An 18,587-nucleotide genomic window follows, 5' to 3' on the forward strand; every position below is an offset into this window, starting at 1 on the left:
ACCGATAGAATAAGTACTAGGTTTCTAAAGAATAAGTCCTGGGGTTGATTTGCTCAACTAAAGGCGGTGCTCCAGCATGGCTACAGTCAAATGACTGAAACAAGTAAAAGAGTAAATAAGCATTACATTTGACAGAATAATCTGAATGCTAAAAGGTGAAAGGAGATTCATGGCTACCTCAGTAGGAGAGAAGATACAGAAAATGTGATTAATACTAATGTGGGTAGTGCAAAATCCATTCCAGATCTAAGGTAACATTTGCAGCAGAACAGTGTGGTAGGCAGGGCCATTACAGCAAAGAAACGGGGCTATGAGAAGAGTGGTAGTAACAGGGAACTATAACAGTAGCTAAAAGATGGGCTAGGAAATAGGCACCATCCGATCGTGGCGGTTGCCAGCCTCGCCTGGCCCCCGTGCCGGTGGCACGTAAAAAGCACCATCCGTCCGTGGCCGTTTGCCAGCTCCGTCTGGCGTCTGTGCGGGTGGCACGTAAAAAGCACCCACTACACACACGGAGTGGTTGGCGTTAGGAAGGGCATCCAGCCGTAGAAACACTGCCAGATCAGACTGGGCCTGATGCAGCCTTCTGGCTTCACAGACCCCAGTTGAACCGTCCAACCCATGCTAGCATGGAAAACGGACGCTAAATGATGATGATGACGATGATGGTGGTGATGACAATGAGGATGGTAAAACAAAAATTCAGTAAAGCAAACCTTGAAACATCTCAAAACTTTATTTTCTGTTTTTATTTTTATTTTTTCATATTTTTGGTTGTAGTTTTTTTTTTTTTTCTGTTTGTTTGTTTGTTTGTTTAAAATCTTCACTGCTCCATTCTTACACCATCAACTGTAATATTTCTGTATGTCCATCTCTGTCTGTGTCTCCCTCGATATCATCTCCCTGCATCCATCCCTGTACGATTTTGGTTTGTAAAGGCAGTTCAAGTGAGTACTATTTCTTCCGAAGCCTGTGCCTGTCCAGCCTCTCTTCTAGGTCTTCGTCGCTGTGATAGACGGTCGCCATTGAGCCACTGCGTGACGGCATAACAAAGTCCTTGTCAGGTTTTATATCGACATTTTCATAACACAAAACATTTAAAGTTTCCTCAAAGATCCTTGCTTCCGGATAATCAACCTGGAATGTTTGATGGTACAAAAAAGGGAAGTAAAGAAAGGTTAGAACATGTAGGACTACATTCAGACGTAACTATGATTAAGAAATTCACTTTGCAATTACATAGTCCCAGGTTCAATCTCACTACAAAGCAACTTGGACAAGTGTTCTCTACCATTATCTGCAAAGTCATAGGCACCGTTCTGTCTCCTCTAACTTAACATAAAAAAAAAAAAAAAATGATGGTTTAAGTGGAGGGGGGTCTTTCTCTGGGACAGATTTATACCACTTATTTACTGTTTGGTATTAAAAACTTTTACACCAGCCTTGGAAACATTGCAAAACGAAATCTCTTTATAACTTCCGAAAGTTCTTTGATCATAAGTCAGCTCAATCACTGTGAACCTGGGGTTAAATAGCACCTGCTTTGTCAGCTGGATTATGGCTAACTCAGAGCTAAACAACTGCTCACATAAACAAAAATCTATACTCATGCAAATATGAAAAAAAATATATATATATGAAAGCAGAAGACTGAACTCTTCATATCAATGGAGAGAGAGAGAGAGAGAGAGAGAAAGAAGGAAGGAGAAAGTAGCAGTGAGGGGAAGAAGGAGAGGGGGAGATGGGCAAGGGAAAGAGATGAGAGAAAGTCAGATAGATATATAGAGGAAAAGGATGATAAAAAAGAGACAATAAAAAGAAAGAGAATAAATGAGATGATCAAGGATGGAGAGGAAGAGACTAAAACATGGCAGACCGTTATTACCTTGGTGTGTTTTTTGTCAGTACCATATACTATTGATGTACAGCAGACTTCGCCAACCTTCTGGGAGCGACTGTAGAAGTACCAGCAACATATTTCAACGGTGCCAATGACATCCTTGATGAGCAACAAACGGTTGCTGAACTGAAGTGACAGCTTGTCAAAGAGCTCGATATTCTTCAGAAAGTTATCATCTGAATTACTGCAACAGAAAGGATTTAGATAGGTTGTTAAACAGATATACAGAAAGACAGATATATATAGAGAGACATACACATACAAGAGAGGCCACACACTCCAAAATACTACCATCAGGTAAATAGAAAGATATGCTGAATGCTATAGTCCTAAATATGTTATGACTGAAAAAGAGACAATTCAGTTATAGTTCGTTTTTGGATTTGGTTTGCAAGATTCTTTATATGAGTTCATGTGTTGAAGCATATTCTGTTGTGTCTGGGGAGAGTCATTCTCTTTTAGTGCCTTATTATTTAACACACTCACCAGTAAAATTTCCAATTATTTCTTATTTTTATTTTCTAAAATTTTCGTTGTGTCTTGCAACCTTTTCAATAGTCTTGCAAGATGCAACGAAAATTTTAGAAAATAAAAATAAGAAATAAGTGGAAATCTTACCGGTGAGTGTGTTAAATAATAAGGCACTAAAAGAGAATTACTCCCCCTAGACACAACCTGATTAAAATAAACCTGAGCAAGAATTGAACTCGCCAAAATACCACAAGCATTCTGTCCTGCACTCCACTAATTCTGCCATCCAGACACATTGTAGCGTTGAATGACGGTTCACACACACACTGTTTGTGAACATCTGCCATATACAAAAACTACTTTCTCTGTTAGTCTACCTGTTATTCCACTGCACCTTTATGTGTTCATAGCTTACACTGGGTACATCAAATGGATTTCCTAACATCTTTCCAATATATCAATCAGGGCCATTTACCTGACAGAAAAAAGTATTCTCCACTTTCTTGCTAACTACAACTTTATCTTTAGAAGATTAGCTTCAAGGCCCCTTTGATTCCAGGTTCTACTACAGATTCCTCCATAAGAACAAAATCATTAGCATATAGTAGTTCCCAAGGACAACCAGTCTTAAATTCCTCTATTTTGGCTCAGGAAGCATCCTAGAAGTTGTAGATAATTTCTGTTACTCAGGTGGCCAAATTAGCAGTGGAGGGGGATGTTCTACAAGTATAGCTGCTAGAATAAGAATAGGATGGAGAAAGTTCAAAGAATTGTTACTCCTATTAGCAATAGATGGTACCTCTCTCTGGACATTAAATATTGATTTTATATATATATCTCTCTTTTTACTTGTTTCAGTCATTTTGACTGCGGCCATGCTGGAGCACAGCCTTTAATTGAGCAACTCGACCCCGGGACTTATTCTTTTTTGTAAGCCCAGTACTTATTCTATCGGTCTCTTTTACCGAACCACTAAGTGATGGGGACATAAACACACCAGCATCGGTTGTCAAGCAATGCTAGGGGGACAAACACAGACACACACGCACATATATACATATATGTGACGGGCTTCTTTCAGTTTCCGTCTACCAAATCCACTCACAAGGCTTTGGTTGGCCCGAGGCTATGGTAGAAGACACTAGCCCAAGGTGCCACGCAGTGGGACTGAACCCAGAACCATGTGGTTGGTAAACAAGCTACTTACCACACAGCCACTCCTGCGCCTACATATATATATATATATATACTTTGTTTATGAAGCAGATAAATAGATATGAACTTACTTTGTGTATGAATACTTGTTATTGTGACGATTACAGCTGAGTTTGATCACAGGCTGTGGATGAGAAAAACAAATACTATCAATCATAGTAGTAATAATAATCCTTTCGACTGTAGGCACAAGGGTCTGAAATTTGGGGAGGATAGAGTAAGTCAATTACATCGACCCCAGTGTTTCATTGGTACTTAGTTTATTGACGCCAAAAAGGATGAAAGGCAAAGCAGAATTTGAACTCAGATCATAAAGGCATAATAATAATTCCACCATTAGATCAAGATCATTAGCATATAGTAGTTCCCAAGGACAACCAGTCTTAAATTCCATGATGATGATGATGATGATGATGATGACCATGATGATGATGGTGATGAAAAAAATAATAATGTTTCAATTTAAGCACAAGGCCAGTTATTTCAGGTGGAGAGAATTAGTCAGTTACATCAACTCTGGTACTCGACTGGTACTTGATTTTATTAACTCTAAAAGAACTTTGGAGTATCAAAAATTTCATGTTAAATGCAGGAATTGGAAAGGTAGTGACAATGTATTATAAATATTTACACTAGATATTATATACTACATCAACTTTCATGAGATAGGTCAACTTATACACCAAGATGACTTTGGAGGGCCAAAAATTTCTGTGAAATGCAAGATTTGGAAAGATTGAGCTGATGTTTAAATGTTTACACATTGTGTACACTACACACTGTTCCACTGACTTGCATGCCAGAAAATATGGTATGTTGACTATTTTCAATATTAGAATTAAATATGTTGGATTACTGTTGTCCAACTATGAAGATTCAGTAAGCAAAGGTTTTTTTTTGTCATGTCTATAATTAAGGATGCCTATGCTTCAAGAATCTTTTCTGTTTGAAATAAGTAGAAAATTATTAAAGAGGATATATCAATTATTAAGTATGTTGAAATTCACCTAAAATATAATTAATCATCATCAGCATTTAGCATCTGCTTTCCATGCTGGCATGGGTTGGACGGTTCAACTGGGGTCTGGGAAGCCAGAAGGCTGCACCAGGCCCAGTCTGATCTGGCAGTGTTTCTACAGCTGGATGCCCTTCCTAACGCCAACCACTCCGTGAGTGTAGTGGGTGCTTTTTACGTGCCACCGGCACAGGTGCCAGACGAGGCTGGCAGACAGCCACGATCGGATGGTGCACGGAGGCTAGTCGGGCGGCGCTGGCTACGGCCACATTCAGATAGTTCTCTTACGTGCCACCGGCACTGGTATCACAGCTACAAATTCCATTGATGTTGATAGATTACGATTTTGATAAAATTGCGTTTCAAAACAACACTTAGAGCAGCTTTTATTTTCAGAACAACCTAATATTTTATCAACCCTGAAAAGGCAAAAGGTTTTGTCAACCTTGGCAGAATCCCAAGTCAGGATGTAAAGACTGACGGAATCCCACTAAGCATTTTCCCAACATGCTAACAATTCTACCAGCTTACCACTCGATAATTTTTTCTACTATAGGAACAAGGCTTGAAATTAGGGATGGGGCTAGTTGATTACGTCAACCCCTTAATCTACTGATACTTATTTCACTGACCCCAAAAGGATGAAAGGCAAAGGTCAACCTCAGCAGAATTTGAACTCAGGCCATAAAGATGGATGAAATTCTGCTAAGCACTTTGCCCAGCATGCTAATGATTCTACCAGCTTGTTGCGTTAATAATAATTAATTCTTTTATTGGCCACAAGGGCTGACAAAAATCAATTATCACATAAAGGGACAAAACAGGACGAAGGGTTACAAAGGGTTTTGTCCGTTTGTGAAAAATCCGAGTAAAAACAGTTTAACAACGAAAGATTATAACAATGAAAATCTCCCAAAAGGGGGAGGCGTTACGAAAGGTTCCTGGTGGAAAAAAACCCATAAAAGCCAACAGGAGCCTGGTAAAAAAAAGTGGGGTAGAGAGCCCCTTTCTTTTATATTACCTTTTTAAATCACAGGTGTATCCTCAGAATGACCCCTTTCACGCTGACCATTCTTGCGACATTTATCCACCTTTCATTAAACTTGCTTTCGGACAGCACTTCCCTCTCTACTCTCATCTTCCTTTTCAAGTGAAACTTGAAAAAGTTGATGAGGCCTGGGCCAAAGAGGAAATTGTCTGACCTTAGCCCTTTCAAATGGGTCCACCATACCACCTCTTTCGCTACAACCACTAGGCAAAGGATAACTGCCTTGCCCTCCCGGTTAAAGGAGGTCAGCGGGGCAATCTTCACTATGGATTCAGCTGATAGCTGGATCAGTCCTATACGCGACAGTAGCTGTTCGACATAAATGATAATAATAATAATAATCCTTTCTACAAAAGGCACAAGGCCTAAAATTTGAAGGGAACAGACTAGTCAATTACATCAACCCCAGTGATTCACTGGTACTTAATTTATTGACCCCCGAAAGGATGAAAAGCAAAGTCGACCTCAGCAGAATCTGAACTCAGAATGTAGCAACAGGTAAAATACCGCTAAGCATTTAATCCATTGTGCTAACGATTGCTGATTTATATAATAAGAATTTACCTTGTGTGTGTTGGCAAACAGGTTCTGTTCCTCCTCTGTTGATGTGAGCAACGGGACCTGGCAGCTTGGCTGCACCTCTCTCTTCTTCTTTAGAGCTGGTTCGATGATGTTAACGAGGTCTTGTACAATGTAGTAACGGGCCTCTGCCTCTAACTCCATCAGTCCAATTTCTGTGTCTGGCAGGGTTGTGTGGTTGTCCCGCAGGAAGTTCAGAATTGTATCAAAATGTTTTCCACTGCGATCTATCAGGATCCAACCTGAAAAAAAAAACAAACTGAAATTCTTTAACTGTTTTCAGATCAGATTTCAAACGACAATTCATTGCTTATACGTTGTCGTTATCATTTTAATGTTCACTTTTCCATGCTTGCCTGGATGATCAGATGGAATTTGTAAAGGTGGATTTTGTATGGTTGAGTACCTCGCTTGGCAACAGGTGGGGGTTGGCGTCAGGAAGAGCATTCGGCCATAGAAAACTTGCCACACGCATAGTGCCCTTCCTGTTGCCAACCCTCAACTATTTCTAAGTAAAGTAATTATTTTTCTATACCAGACAGGTTTCCAGAAAATATTGGAAATAAATAACATTGCGCAGGAGTGGCTGTGTGGTAAGTAGCTTGCTTATGAACTACATGGTTCCGGGTTCAGTCCCACTGCGTGGCATCTTGGGCAAATGTCTTCTACTATAGCCTCGGGCCGACCAAAGCCTTGTGAGTGGATTTGGTAGACGGAAACTGAAAGAAGCCTGTTGTATGCATGTATATATATATATTATATATATATATATATATATATATATATATATATATGCACGTGTGTGTGTGTGTCTGTGTTTGTCCCCCTAGCATTGCTTGACAACCGATGCTGGTGTGTTTACGTTCCCGTAACTTAGCCCCGTAACTTAGGGCTTACAAAGAATAAGTCCCGGGGTCGATTTGCTCGACTAAAGGCGGTGCTCCAGCATGGCCGCAGTCAAATAACTGAAAAGTAAAAGTAAATATTGCCTGTATGACCGACACACACAACTATCATGTGTTGTCAAAACAACACACTCACACACACACACACAAGCTTCTTTCAGTTTCCATCTATTAGATCCATTCACAAGGCTTTGGTCAGCTCAAGGCTACTATAGAAGACACTTAACTCAAGGTGTCATGCAGTAGGTCTGACCCCAAAACCACATGGTTGCCAAGCAAACATCAGAACCAGGTATGAAAATACTTTAGACAGGCAAAAGGTTAATATTCAGAATGTGTCTGTCTCTCTCTTTTACCCTTTTACTTGTTTCAGTCATTTGACTGCGGCCATGCTGGAGCACCGCCTTTAGTCGAGCAAATCGACCCCGGGACTTATTCTTTGGAAGCCCGGTACTTATTCTATCAGTCTATTTTGCCGAACCGCTAAGTGACGGGGACATAAACACACCAGCATCAGTTGTCAAGCAATGCTAGGGGAACAAACACACACACACACATATATATATTATATATATATATATATATATATATATATATTATATATATATATATACATATATACGACAGGCTTCTTTCGGTTTCCGTCTACCAAATCCACTCACAAGGCATTGGTCGGCCCGGGGCTATAGCAGAAGACACTTGCCCAAGATGCCATGCAGTGGGACTGAACCCGGAACCATGTGGTTGGTTAGCAAGCTACTTACCACACAGCCACTCCTGCGCCTATACTGTCTGTCTGTTTCTCATATATATATATATATATATATATATATATATATATACATACATACACACACACACATATATATCTCAATATTCAATATAATTAAGACATTGGAGGCAGTTTAATGATGTATCTGTATTCTATATTTGTTATTTTTTTAACCCCAGGTCAGTCAAAGAGATTCCATTTATATCAACAGTCAATACCTTGGACCAACAAGGGAGATCATATGGATGCTTGACCTGCTAGAAATAACAGTCAAAATAACTTCATGTTACATCTTGTCATCTAGGAAAATGAAAGAAACACAGCCTGAACTTAGCAGTTCAGTAGAAGAGACTGATAGCACAAGTACAACTCTTAACTAGTACTGGGGTTGATTTGTTTAACTAAAACCCTTCTGGTTGATGTTCCAGTTTGGCCACAGTCCAATAACTGAAACAAGTAAAAAAAATAGAAGATAGACTGCCAGACATCCCAAACTAAGAGATCCCCAGACACCAGGTGGGAACTACAGCAGTTGTGGAGGCGCAATGGCCCAGTGGTTAGGGCAGCAGACTCGCGGTTTCGATTCCCAGACCGGGTGTTGTGAGTGTTTATTGAGCGAAAACACCTAAAGTGCCACGAGGCTCCGGCAGGGGATGGTGCTGATCCCTGCTGTACTCTTTCACCACAACTTTTTCCCACTCTTACTTCCTGTTTCTGTTGTACCTGTATTTCAAAGGGCCGGCCTTGTCACTCTCTGTGTCACGCTGAATATCCCCGAGAACTATGTTAAGGGTACACGTGTCTGTGGAGTGCTCAGCCACTTACACGTTAATTTCACGAGCAGGCTGTTCCGTTGATGATTCGGATCAACCGAAACCCTCGTCGTCGTAACCGACGGAGTGCTTCCACTACAGCAGTAGGGTGGGATTAAAGGAAGATTTGGGCTATCTTCTCAGAAAGCTTCATCATCATCATTGTTCGACCGTGGTCGAGACAATGGAATTTACCATGCTACGCCAGACTTCACGGTCCATCATAGCATTACGGAGGTCCTGTTGCTGGATGCCTGTATCCCTCTCCAATGCCCAGTCTCTTTTACAATCTCTCGAACAATCCTCAAATTGTGTAGGTCTTTACCTCAATGAGGCCAAGACTGAATATATAAACAAGGGCCTGTCCAACAGTGATTGCACCATCCATGCTCAACAGAAAGCTAAGATAACTACATAAAAACTCTTGCTAGCTTTGTGCTAGACATTTCATGGACTACATCAGATAATAAAGACCCCTTAAAACGATGAGGTGTTTGTGGCTGTAATGCCTAGCCTGGAGCTAAACAACGTGTTTATGCTGAGTGATAGAGATAGAGCTTAAGAGAAAAAAAAACTACAAAATAGTTAACTGGGAGTGAACAGGTACAATGAATGAACTTGGCTGATTACAGGTGTGCCGCGAAGGTGGTCATTGTGGGTAGAGAGGAGGGTTAGTCATTCTGGAAGTGGTTATGGGTAGAGGGGTGGTTAGTCATTCTGGAAGAGAGCTGTAGGTATGTTATTAATGGTGGGGGAGGGACTAATTAGAATAGTTAAGGTGAGTCATGGAACTATTTCAGTGATTGAGAGAGAGTACAGCAGGGAAGGATGAGAGGAGGAAGAGGGAGAGAAGTAAGAGAGAGAGGTGAGAAGAGAGGGGAAGGAGGGATGGGAGAGAGAGGAGGGGAGAGAGAGAGAGAGGAGGGGAGAGAGAGAAGAGGGGAGAGAGAAGAGGGGAGAGAGAAGAGGGGAGAGAGAAGAGGGGAGAGAGACGAGGGGAGAGAGACGAGGGGAGAGAGACGAGGGGAGAGAGACGAGGGGGAGAGAGACGAGGGGGAGAGAGAGAGAGACGAGGGGAGAGAGAGAGAAGAGGGGAGAGAGGAGAGAGACGAGGGGAGAGAGACGAGGGGAGAGAGAGAGAGGGAGAGAGAGAGACGAGGGGGAGAGAGACGAGGGGGAGAGAGACGAGGGGGAGAGAGAGAAGAGGAGGGAGAGGAGGAGAGAGAGAGAGAGAAAAGGACAGGGAGAAAGCAAGAGAAGCAGAGACAGAAATAAAGAGAAGCAAAGCGAGCAAGAGAGACAGGCAGAGATGCAAAGGAAGAGAGAGAGAGAGAGAGAGAGAGAGAGAAGAGTAGAGAGAAGAGTAGAGAGAAGAGTAGAGAGAAGGTAGTGCAGTCAATCGGTTGCTGGGTTACCAGTCAAACACCTGGAAATACAAATCCTGTAATCAACAGTTGTTGGATGCCAGACCAGTCCTGAAACTCAAGTGGACCTATGACTGGAGACATTCCATCCATGATCATCCTGGCAACTTTTAAGAGAAAATTTAGGACTACATTATCCAATATGTCCTGTCATTTAAAATGGTAATGTCAGAGGTTCCCAACCTTTATCTTTTAGTTTTTACTGGTTACAGTCATTAGACTCTGGCCATGCTGGTGCACTGCCTTGAACCATTTTAGTTAAGCAAATCTACTCCAGTACTTTTAGTTTTTTTAAAGCCTGGTACTTATTCTATTGGTCTCTTTTACCAAACCACTAAGTTATGGGGACATAAACACACCAATACCTATTATTTACTACCCACAAGGGGCTAAACACAGAGAGGACAAACAAAGACAGACAAACGGATTAAGTCGATTATATCGACCCCAGTGCGTAACTGGTACTTATTTAATCGACCCAGAAAGGTTGAAAGGCAAAGTCGACCTCGGCGGAATTTGAACCCAGAAATGTAGCGGCAGACGAAATACTGCTAAGCATTTTGCCCGGCGTGCTAACGTTTCTGCCAGCTCGGCGCCCTTAATAAACACACCAATACCAGTTATCAAGTGGAGGGAGAGGAAGACACAAAGACACACATGATGGGCTTCTTTCAGTTTCAGTCTACCAAATCCACTTACAAGGCTTTAGTAAGCCTGAGGCTACAGTAGAAGACACTTATCCAGTACATCTCTCCTTTTCAAGCTGAGTGTAATATGAGGCAGATTCGGTTGCTATTTCCAGCAGTTGAAATGCCAACATAGCAGCACCGTCAGTGACTTGTTATTTTGCATAAATGATGACAAATTCAATATGGGAGCAAACAAACTATTTACATCAGACAACTGCAAGTAATAATCCATCTTCAAATCAACCTACAGAAGCCAAAAAGCCAATGGTTTATTAACAATGACCCCTTTTGTCCAAATGAACTTTCCCACAAACCTCAAGCTTTTCAATGGTTTCATCACCATCATTTTAACATCCACCTTTCCATGATGATATGGGTCAAATAGAATTTGTTGAGGCAGATTTTTTACAGTTGGATGGGTGCCCTTCCAGTTGCTAACCCTCACCCATTTCCAAGCAAGGTAATACTTCCCCATAACCAGACATGCTTTAAGAGACTAGAAAACAAGGGGCTCTATATGCATGATGATCACACCCATAACTATCTCATGATGTCAAGACAAAGAGGCACAAACACACACACATACCACCATCTAACATCCATGTGCCATGCTGACATGGGTTGGATGGTTTGACAAGATTCAAGAAGTCCAAAAACTGCATAGTGCTCCAGTGTCTGCTTTGGCATAGTTTCCACAGCTGGACGCCAGTCCTAACTCCAACCAATTTACAGTGAGTACTGGGTGCTTTTCTCATGGTACCAGCACTAGTAAAGGTTGCCATGCAGCTTGCCAGCCTGTGGAAATCAAGGTGAAGAGGGTGGAGACAGAGAAGGTTCTTGTTGTAAGGAAGCTATAAAGCTTTTTGCATTAAAGAGGGAGTTGTTAAGGTGTTCGGAAAGTAATTGCACTTTCTTCACCGCTATGAAATATGAACTAACCAATCACATCAGAGCCAAGGTCGAATGGGTGGGAACCGTCTACAAATAATATATTATCTCTTCTATCCAGCTGTGTGTCATTCATAGTTATTTTGGTAATTAACCCCAAGGACAGCAAGAACTTTATGAATCAACATATTTGCCGTTGCCTACTGTATGAGTTTTGAAAGAAAGAAAAGTACCACTAGAGAAGCAATGAAAAACATTTGTGGAGTGTATCCAGATGCAGTGAAAGCTCGTACATGTCCGCTGTGGTTTTGAAGATGGTGATTGCGACATATTCAACAAACCTCACTCTGGAAAACAACTCATTCTGAATGACGACCTTTTGAATGAGACTATATTTATTTCTTTACTACCCACAAGGGGCTAAACGCAGAGGGGACAAACGAGGACAGACAAACGGATTAAGTCGATTACATCGACCCCAGTGCGTAACTGGTACTTAATTTATCGACCCCGAAAGGATGAAAGGCAAAGTCGACCACGGCGGAATTTGAACCTAGAACATAACGGCAGATGAAATATGGCTACGCATTTCGCCCAGCACTCTCACGGTTCTGCCAGCTCGCCGCCTTATGAATGGGACTATATTGTTTTGGATCCACATCAAAGCACCAGAGATTTGGCATAAAAATTTAATGTGTCGTGTTCAACTATCCACAAACATCTCAAGTAAATTGGGAAAACATGCAAATAGGGAATTTGGGTTCCACAAGAGCTTATGCTTGAGAACCATACACAGTGTTCCACCATCTGCAGCAGTCGTCCAACCAGGAATAACACCTGTTATTTCTGCAGAGCATTGTTACAGGTGATGAAAAATGGGTTTTGCATCAGAACAGAAAATGAAAAAGACAATGGTTATCACATAATGAGAAGCCAGTGCCAACACCAAAACCAGAGCTCCATCCACAAAAATCCTTGGCCTTCCCTCAAGAAAAGACAGCTCAGAGTCAAGAACAGTAGGGAAAAGCCAATGGTCTATACTCAATAGGGAATGAAAGGCTTAAGTAAGTATGCGAAGACACCAATGATTTGGTTGATCTCGAGTCCTCCACAAGTTCAAAATGATTGAGAATTCTTGGGCCTTAACCTGTTAGAGATATACTAAATCTGAATAACAAAAGCAGGAATGATCGTACCTCAAACATCTTGTTGTCATAATTATACAGGATCAGGAATGGTTGAGTGAGTGAAAGATTCACTTCCTAACCAACGTAGTTCTGGGTTCAGTCCCACTGCATACTCCCTTGGGCAAGTGACTCTTACTATATACTATAGCACCAGGTTGACCAAAAACTTGTGAGTGGATTTGATAATAGAAGGAAACTGAAAAAAGCCCAGTGTGTGTGTGTGCATGTAGCTCTCTTTGTCTTGACATCATATGATGGTTCTAAATGAGCATAAACGTAAAAATGGGGTCAACAGCTTCCAATCTTCCATGAAAGCATTTCTAGCTTAGAAACAGGCAAGGGTTGGTGAAAGGGTGTCTGGCTACAGAAAATCCGCTTTAATGACTTTCACTTGACTCATGCCAACACAGAAAAGAGGACAATAAAATGATGATGATGAGGAAACCTCTCCATACCCATCCAGCTGTAGAAAATCTGCCTCAACAAATTCTATTTGACCCATATCATCATGGAAAGGTGGAATGTTAAAATGGTGATGAAACCATTGAAAAGCTTGAGGTTTGTGGGGAAAGTTCATTTGAACAAAAGGGGTCATTGTTAATAAACCATTATTCTTCAAAAATTTTCATGTAGGCACAGACATGTCAGGGAGGTAAGAAGTTTGCTTCCCAACCACATGGTTCTGGGTTCAGTCCCAGTGTGTGACACTTTGGGCAAGTGTCTTCTCCTAAAGCTTCAGACCAACCAAAGCCCTGTGAATGAATTTAGTAGGTGGAAACTGAAAGAAGCCCATCATATATATATGTATGTGTGTTTATTCCACACCACCACTTGACAACCAGTGCTGGCTTGTTTACATCTGTGACTCAGTTTGGCTATCCTCATCATCATCATCATTTAACATCTGGTCTCCATACTGGCATGGGTTGGATGGTTTGACATGGAGCTGGCTAGCAGGGAGCTGTCCACATTCCAATTGTCTATTGTGGCACAGTTTCTATGGCTGGATGCCCTTCCTAATGCCAACCACTTAAAGTGTACTAGGTGATTTTTACATGTCGACAGCACCAGCATGGGTGCTTTTTAAGTGGCATTGGCACCTGAAAGGTCAAGCCTGTATGTGTAGAAGACAATGATTCTACTTAGCTTGATGTGTTTTATCAAGTACAGCAAATCGCCACTTCTCCTGGTCCCTTGTCATTGCCTCATTGGGGCCCAGCATCCAAAGAACCTTTCTCACCACTTCACCCCATGTCTTTCTGGGTCTCAATTCATTTAACTAAAACTTTTTAACCCTTTCGTTACTGTATTTATTTTGAGATGCTCTGTGTTTCTTTCAATTACTTAAAATATAACAAAGAATTTAATAAAATAACTTGGTTATCATTAGGAACATAAATTGTGACTACGGTTTGGTGGAAGATTTTAATTCAAAACTTATGAAAACAAAACATTTGTACTCAGAGCCAGAGCCGGTTTCAGCCGGGTTGGTAATGAAAGGGTTAAAGTGGTACCCTAGCATGGCTGCAGTCCAATGATTGAAACAAGTAACAGATACTTACCATCAGAGTCTGTAAGAACTTCCATCCTGCCAGAGAACATGGCCCGTAGCATCGTATCATGTTTGGTGAGTGTCTCTATTGTGGTCAGGAAGAGTTTACCGCCGACATTTAGCTTCACATATTTCGAGCTGTTTGTCTTTTGTATCACAGTCTTGTGTTCTCCAGACATGGATACAGCAACACAAGCAGGCTGGCTGCACGACTAGCTAGCTACTACACGTGTGTGTGTGTGTGTGTGTGAATTGGCAAGGAATGCTTCTCGAGGTATCGAGAAATTGGCCGGATATTTTGGGGAACAGGGGTGAATGTTGGTTAAAAAAGTGGGTAGTAAGGTAAAATAACAAAATCTAACACCACTAACACTGACTGAAACATCAGATTGGGAAATTCAAGGGAAAAACTTTTGAATATAGTTTTTAAAAGAGCCAGAAAGACTTGAGAAATCATTAAATAATATAATACTATTATTTATAATACTATTTACTGGCACTTAATTAATCTCTGATAATCTCATGTAATCTAAATCACTATTTTCTTTAAATTACAAAAAAAAAAATTATTCAATAAAATAGATTTCTTAAATAATTAACAATAAATTAAATCAAATTAAAGTTTGTTGACTTCAGTCCCACAGCCAGCAAGGGGTTTGAAAAATAGGCAGTGGTAATTGTTGTGATGGAAATGGGAAGTTGCTCTTGTTGGTGGTGGTGGTCATGTATTTTATCTGGTTGTGGCTTAAGTGGTAGTAAATAGGTTGGTAAGTTGGCAGTAGTGGCGGTGGACAGTTGACTGAGCTATTCAAGTAAATATCCACAGACAGATTGTGTTTATGTGCCTGTAAAGGAAGATGGATGTCTGTTTAATTGATTAGACGTTTCCAAAACTGTTCTTCGATAAAAACCGTTCCAGTTCTGTTTACGGAGTTGTTGTTTTTTTTTGGTTCTTTCCCCCCCTTTTTGCAGTTTGTCCTGTATTTACATTAGATTACCAACACCCTGAAAAAAAACAAGAAAAGATATGTTAATTATAGATCTTACTGGGATAGAAAATTGATGTTTGGAAAAAGTGAGTGAGGACCAGTGATAGAAAGATAGAGACAGACAAATTGGTTCAGGTGAGGAGAGGAGGGGAGAAATTACACATGTAAACAAATGTAACTCCACACACATACACAAACTGACATAGAAACTCAAATTGTCACAGAGACACACAAAATGCCATACACAAACACACACACATATGTGGACAAAAACTGCCACAAAAATTGTGGGACCCTTAGGAGAGTCCACCACATTCACATCGCATTATAAAAACCATTACAACAGCTGGAATTTGAAGAATAAACCATGAAGAGCACCAACTAAATACTGCAAGTATTTTGCCCAATGTTCCAAGCCAGTCAAATAGATAACAGTAAATTTGAGGGTCCAGACCTGTCATATGCTATTAAGGGACAATCATCTGAAGTGCACCCAGCCTCTTACATTGCAATGTAAAACAGAATTCATCATCATCATCATCATCGTTTAACGTCCGTTCTCCATGCTAGCATGGGTTGGACGGTTCGACCGGGGATCTGGGAAGCCAGAAGGCTGCACCAGGCTCCGGTCTTATCTGGCAATGTTTCTACAGCTGGATGCCCTTCCTAACGCCAACCACTCCGTGAGTGTAGTGGGCGCTTTTTACGTGCCACCTGCACTGGTGCCAGGCGAGGCTGGCATCGGCCACGGTCGGATTGGTGCATTTTATGGAAGCCAGTCGAGGTGGCACTGGCTTCGGCTACGATTCGGATGGTGCTTTTTACGTGCCACCGACACGGAAGCCAGTCAAGGCGGCGCTGGCATCGGCCACAATTCGGATGGTGCATTTTATGGAAGCCAGTCGAGGTGGCGCTGGCATCGGCGAAAATTGTACATGCTGACACTGTTACACACTGCAACCTAAGTTTGCTTGAGAATTACATTAAGGTATGATTGCCTACTGAATACCTGTTCAATTACATTATAATTGTTTCTAATTCAGGAACAAGAATAACAATTTTGGAGGGGGGGGAGTCAATTACATTTGACTTGTACCTTATTTTATCCAGTACAAAAGCATGAAAAGCAAAACTGACCGCAGCAGGATTTGAACCCAGAATGTATAAAAGTGTTGAATGCAAATACCACACAGCATTACTAACTACCCACAACCCCCTTCCCCGTCAACGCCCTAACGATTCTGCCATGGTTGTGTTGTAAGAAGCTTGCTTCCCAGCCACACAGCACTGGGTTCAATCTCGTGCAGCGGGACTGAAAGCGTCTTTTACTATAGCCTTGGGCTGACCAAAACCTTATGAGTGGATTTCGTAGAGAGAAACTGAAAGAAGCCCATTGTGTGTGTATACATGTAGATAAATAAATAAATATATATATATATATATATATATACGGAGTGGTTGGCGTTAGGAAGGGCATCCAGCTGTAGAAACATTGCCAGATAAGACCGGAGCCTGGTGCAGCCTTCTGGCTTCCCAGATCCCCGGTCGAACCGTCCAACCCATGCTAGCATGGAGAACGGACGTTAAACGATGATGATATATGAATATGTATGTCTTTGCGTCTGTCCTGCCACCACTGCTTGACAACCGGTGTTGGTGTGCTTACGTCCCCGTAACTTAAAGGTTCGGCAAAAGATACCGATGAATAAGTACTAGGCTTAAAAAAAGAAGTCCTGAAGTTGATTTGTTCGACTAAAAAACCCCCTTCAATGCGATATCCCAGCATGGCCGCAGTTAATGAAACAAAAGATAAAAGAATTTTGGCGCAAAACTGACAAATATGGGGAGTGGAGTAGAAGATTACCTCGACCTCAGCATTTGACTGGAGACTTTATTTTATCCACCCAGAAAAGATTTTTAAAAAAAAACGAAGTTGAATTCAGCGGGATTTGAACTCAAAATGTAAAAGTGATGGATACATAATACCGCAAGACACACATTTTTTTCCCCCCCGACGCTCTAACGATTCTGCCAAGAGGCGTGTACTTCAAATTAGGAGCCCCCCACTTTTGTTCCTCACAGGCTGTCTGGAGATTACATTTAGAGCTACGATTATTTATTTGTGCGACACACATCCAATGTATATGCACTTATAACAAAAGGAATACGAGAAGTTTTTAATTTTGCTTCGTGTATTTTTTTTTGGCGATCTTTCGTCTCTAGTAGACCTTTCCGTCGATTTCCGTAAAAAATTTTTTTTTTTTTTTTACATATGGGCTTGCGGGAACTTTTGAAGTATTATACATACATATACACATACACCGAGTAAAAAATTTCAGTTATCTCTTTCTTTCACACACACTAACAGAAGCACTTCACTTACACAACATACTGTCTGTCTCCCACACCCCATCAAACACACACACACATGTACATCAATGCTTCCCATGCACGGTAACTTCAAAAGAACTTCCCTCGTCATACAATCGCTTTCTCTTAGTCTCTTTCGCTCTCATTACGTCAAAAGTTCCCGCAAGCCCATATGTAAAAAAAAAATTTTTTTTACGGAAATCGACGGAAAGGTCTACTACAAACGAAAGATTGCCTTTTTTTTCTTTTTTCGATCGCACAACTGGAATGTTCAGAACGGAATAACAGAATCAGACGCTAGATCCATTTACAACAAGAATTAAAGAATTCCAATTCCACACTTCCCATGTCACCACTTCCGCTTGCTAATTTCTTCCAACATCAAACGAGATTAAACAAAAACCTATTATTAAAAAAGCATTCCCAAAAATCATGTCTTCTAAGTTTAAGAGTTTCTTGGTGTATATTCCATTATCCAATACGAACCCCCCTTGTTGTTGTAGTTATTGTCTTACCCCCTCACTCAACAACCACAAATCGAGCAGGACTATGATCAAAGTCGTTCCAGCCACGACTATCTCATCTTTCTATATATCTTGGACTACACTGTATAGTGTTCCTGTCCTTCCTTGTTTAATACGGAAAGGCTTGATTTTAAGGAGATTTGGCTGCTATTTTCTGACTCGTTATTTTCCGTTATTATTCTGGACAGGAGATTAAAGCACCGACCTTAAAACAACGAAGGGGTTGTTAGTAAAATCTTTGAAAGAG

General features: G+C 41.1%; 1 protein-coding gene across 1 annotated transcript in view; it reads right to left on the reverse strand.

The window, feature by feature from the left end:
* Positions 1-734: 734 nt before the first annotated feature.
* The window catches only part of LOC115224296 (BTB/POZ domain-containing adapter for CUL3-mediated RhoA degradation protein 3), a 20,819-nt gene continuing 2,966 nt past the window's right edge, over positions 735-18,587 (reverse strand). The window contains exons 2-6 of the mRNA XM_029795126.2: positions 14,468-15,462; positions 6,214-6,470; positions 3,658-3,710; positions 1,886-2,084; positions 735-1,137 (exon numbers count right to left, since the gene is read on the reverse strand). Coding sequence (XP_029650986.1) covers positions 955-1,137; positions 1,886-2,084; positions 3,658-3,710; positions 6,214-6,470; positions 14,468-14,636 — 861 coding nt within the window. The 5' untranslated portion in view covers positions 14,637-15,462 and the 3' untranslated portion in view covers positions 735-954. The remainder of the gene's footprint in view (positions 1,138-1,885; positions 2,085-3,657; positions 3,711-6,213; positions 6,471-14,467; positions 15,463-18,587) is intronic.

The sequence above is a fragment of the Octopus sinensis genome, linkage group LG25 (genome assembly GCF_006345805.1).
Source record: "Octopus sinensis linkage group LG25, ASM634580v1, whole genome shotgun sequence".
Classification (NCBI taxonomy): Eukaryota; Metazoa; Mollusca; class Cephalopoda; order Octopoda; family Octopodidae; genus Octopus; species Octopus sinensis.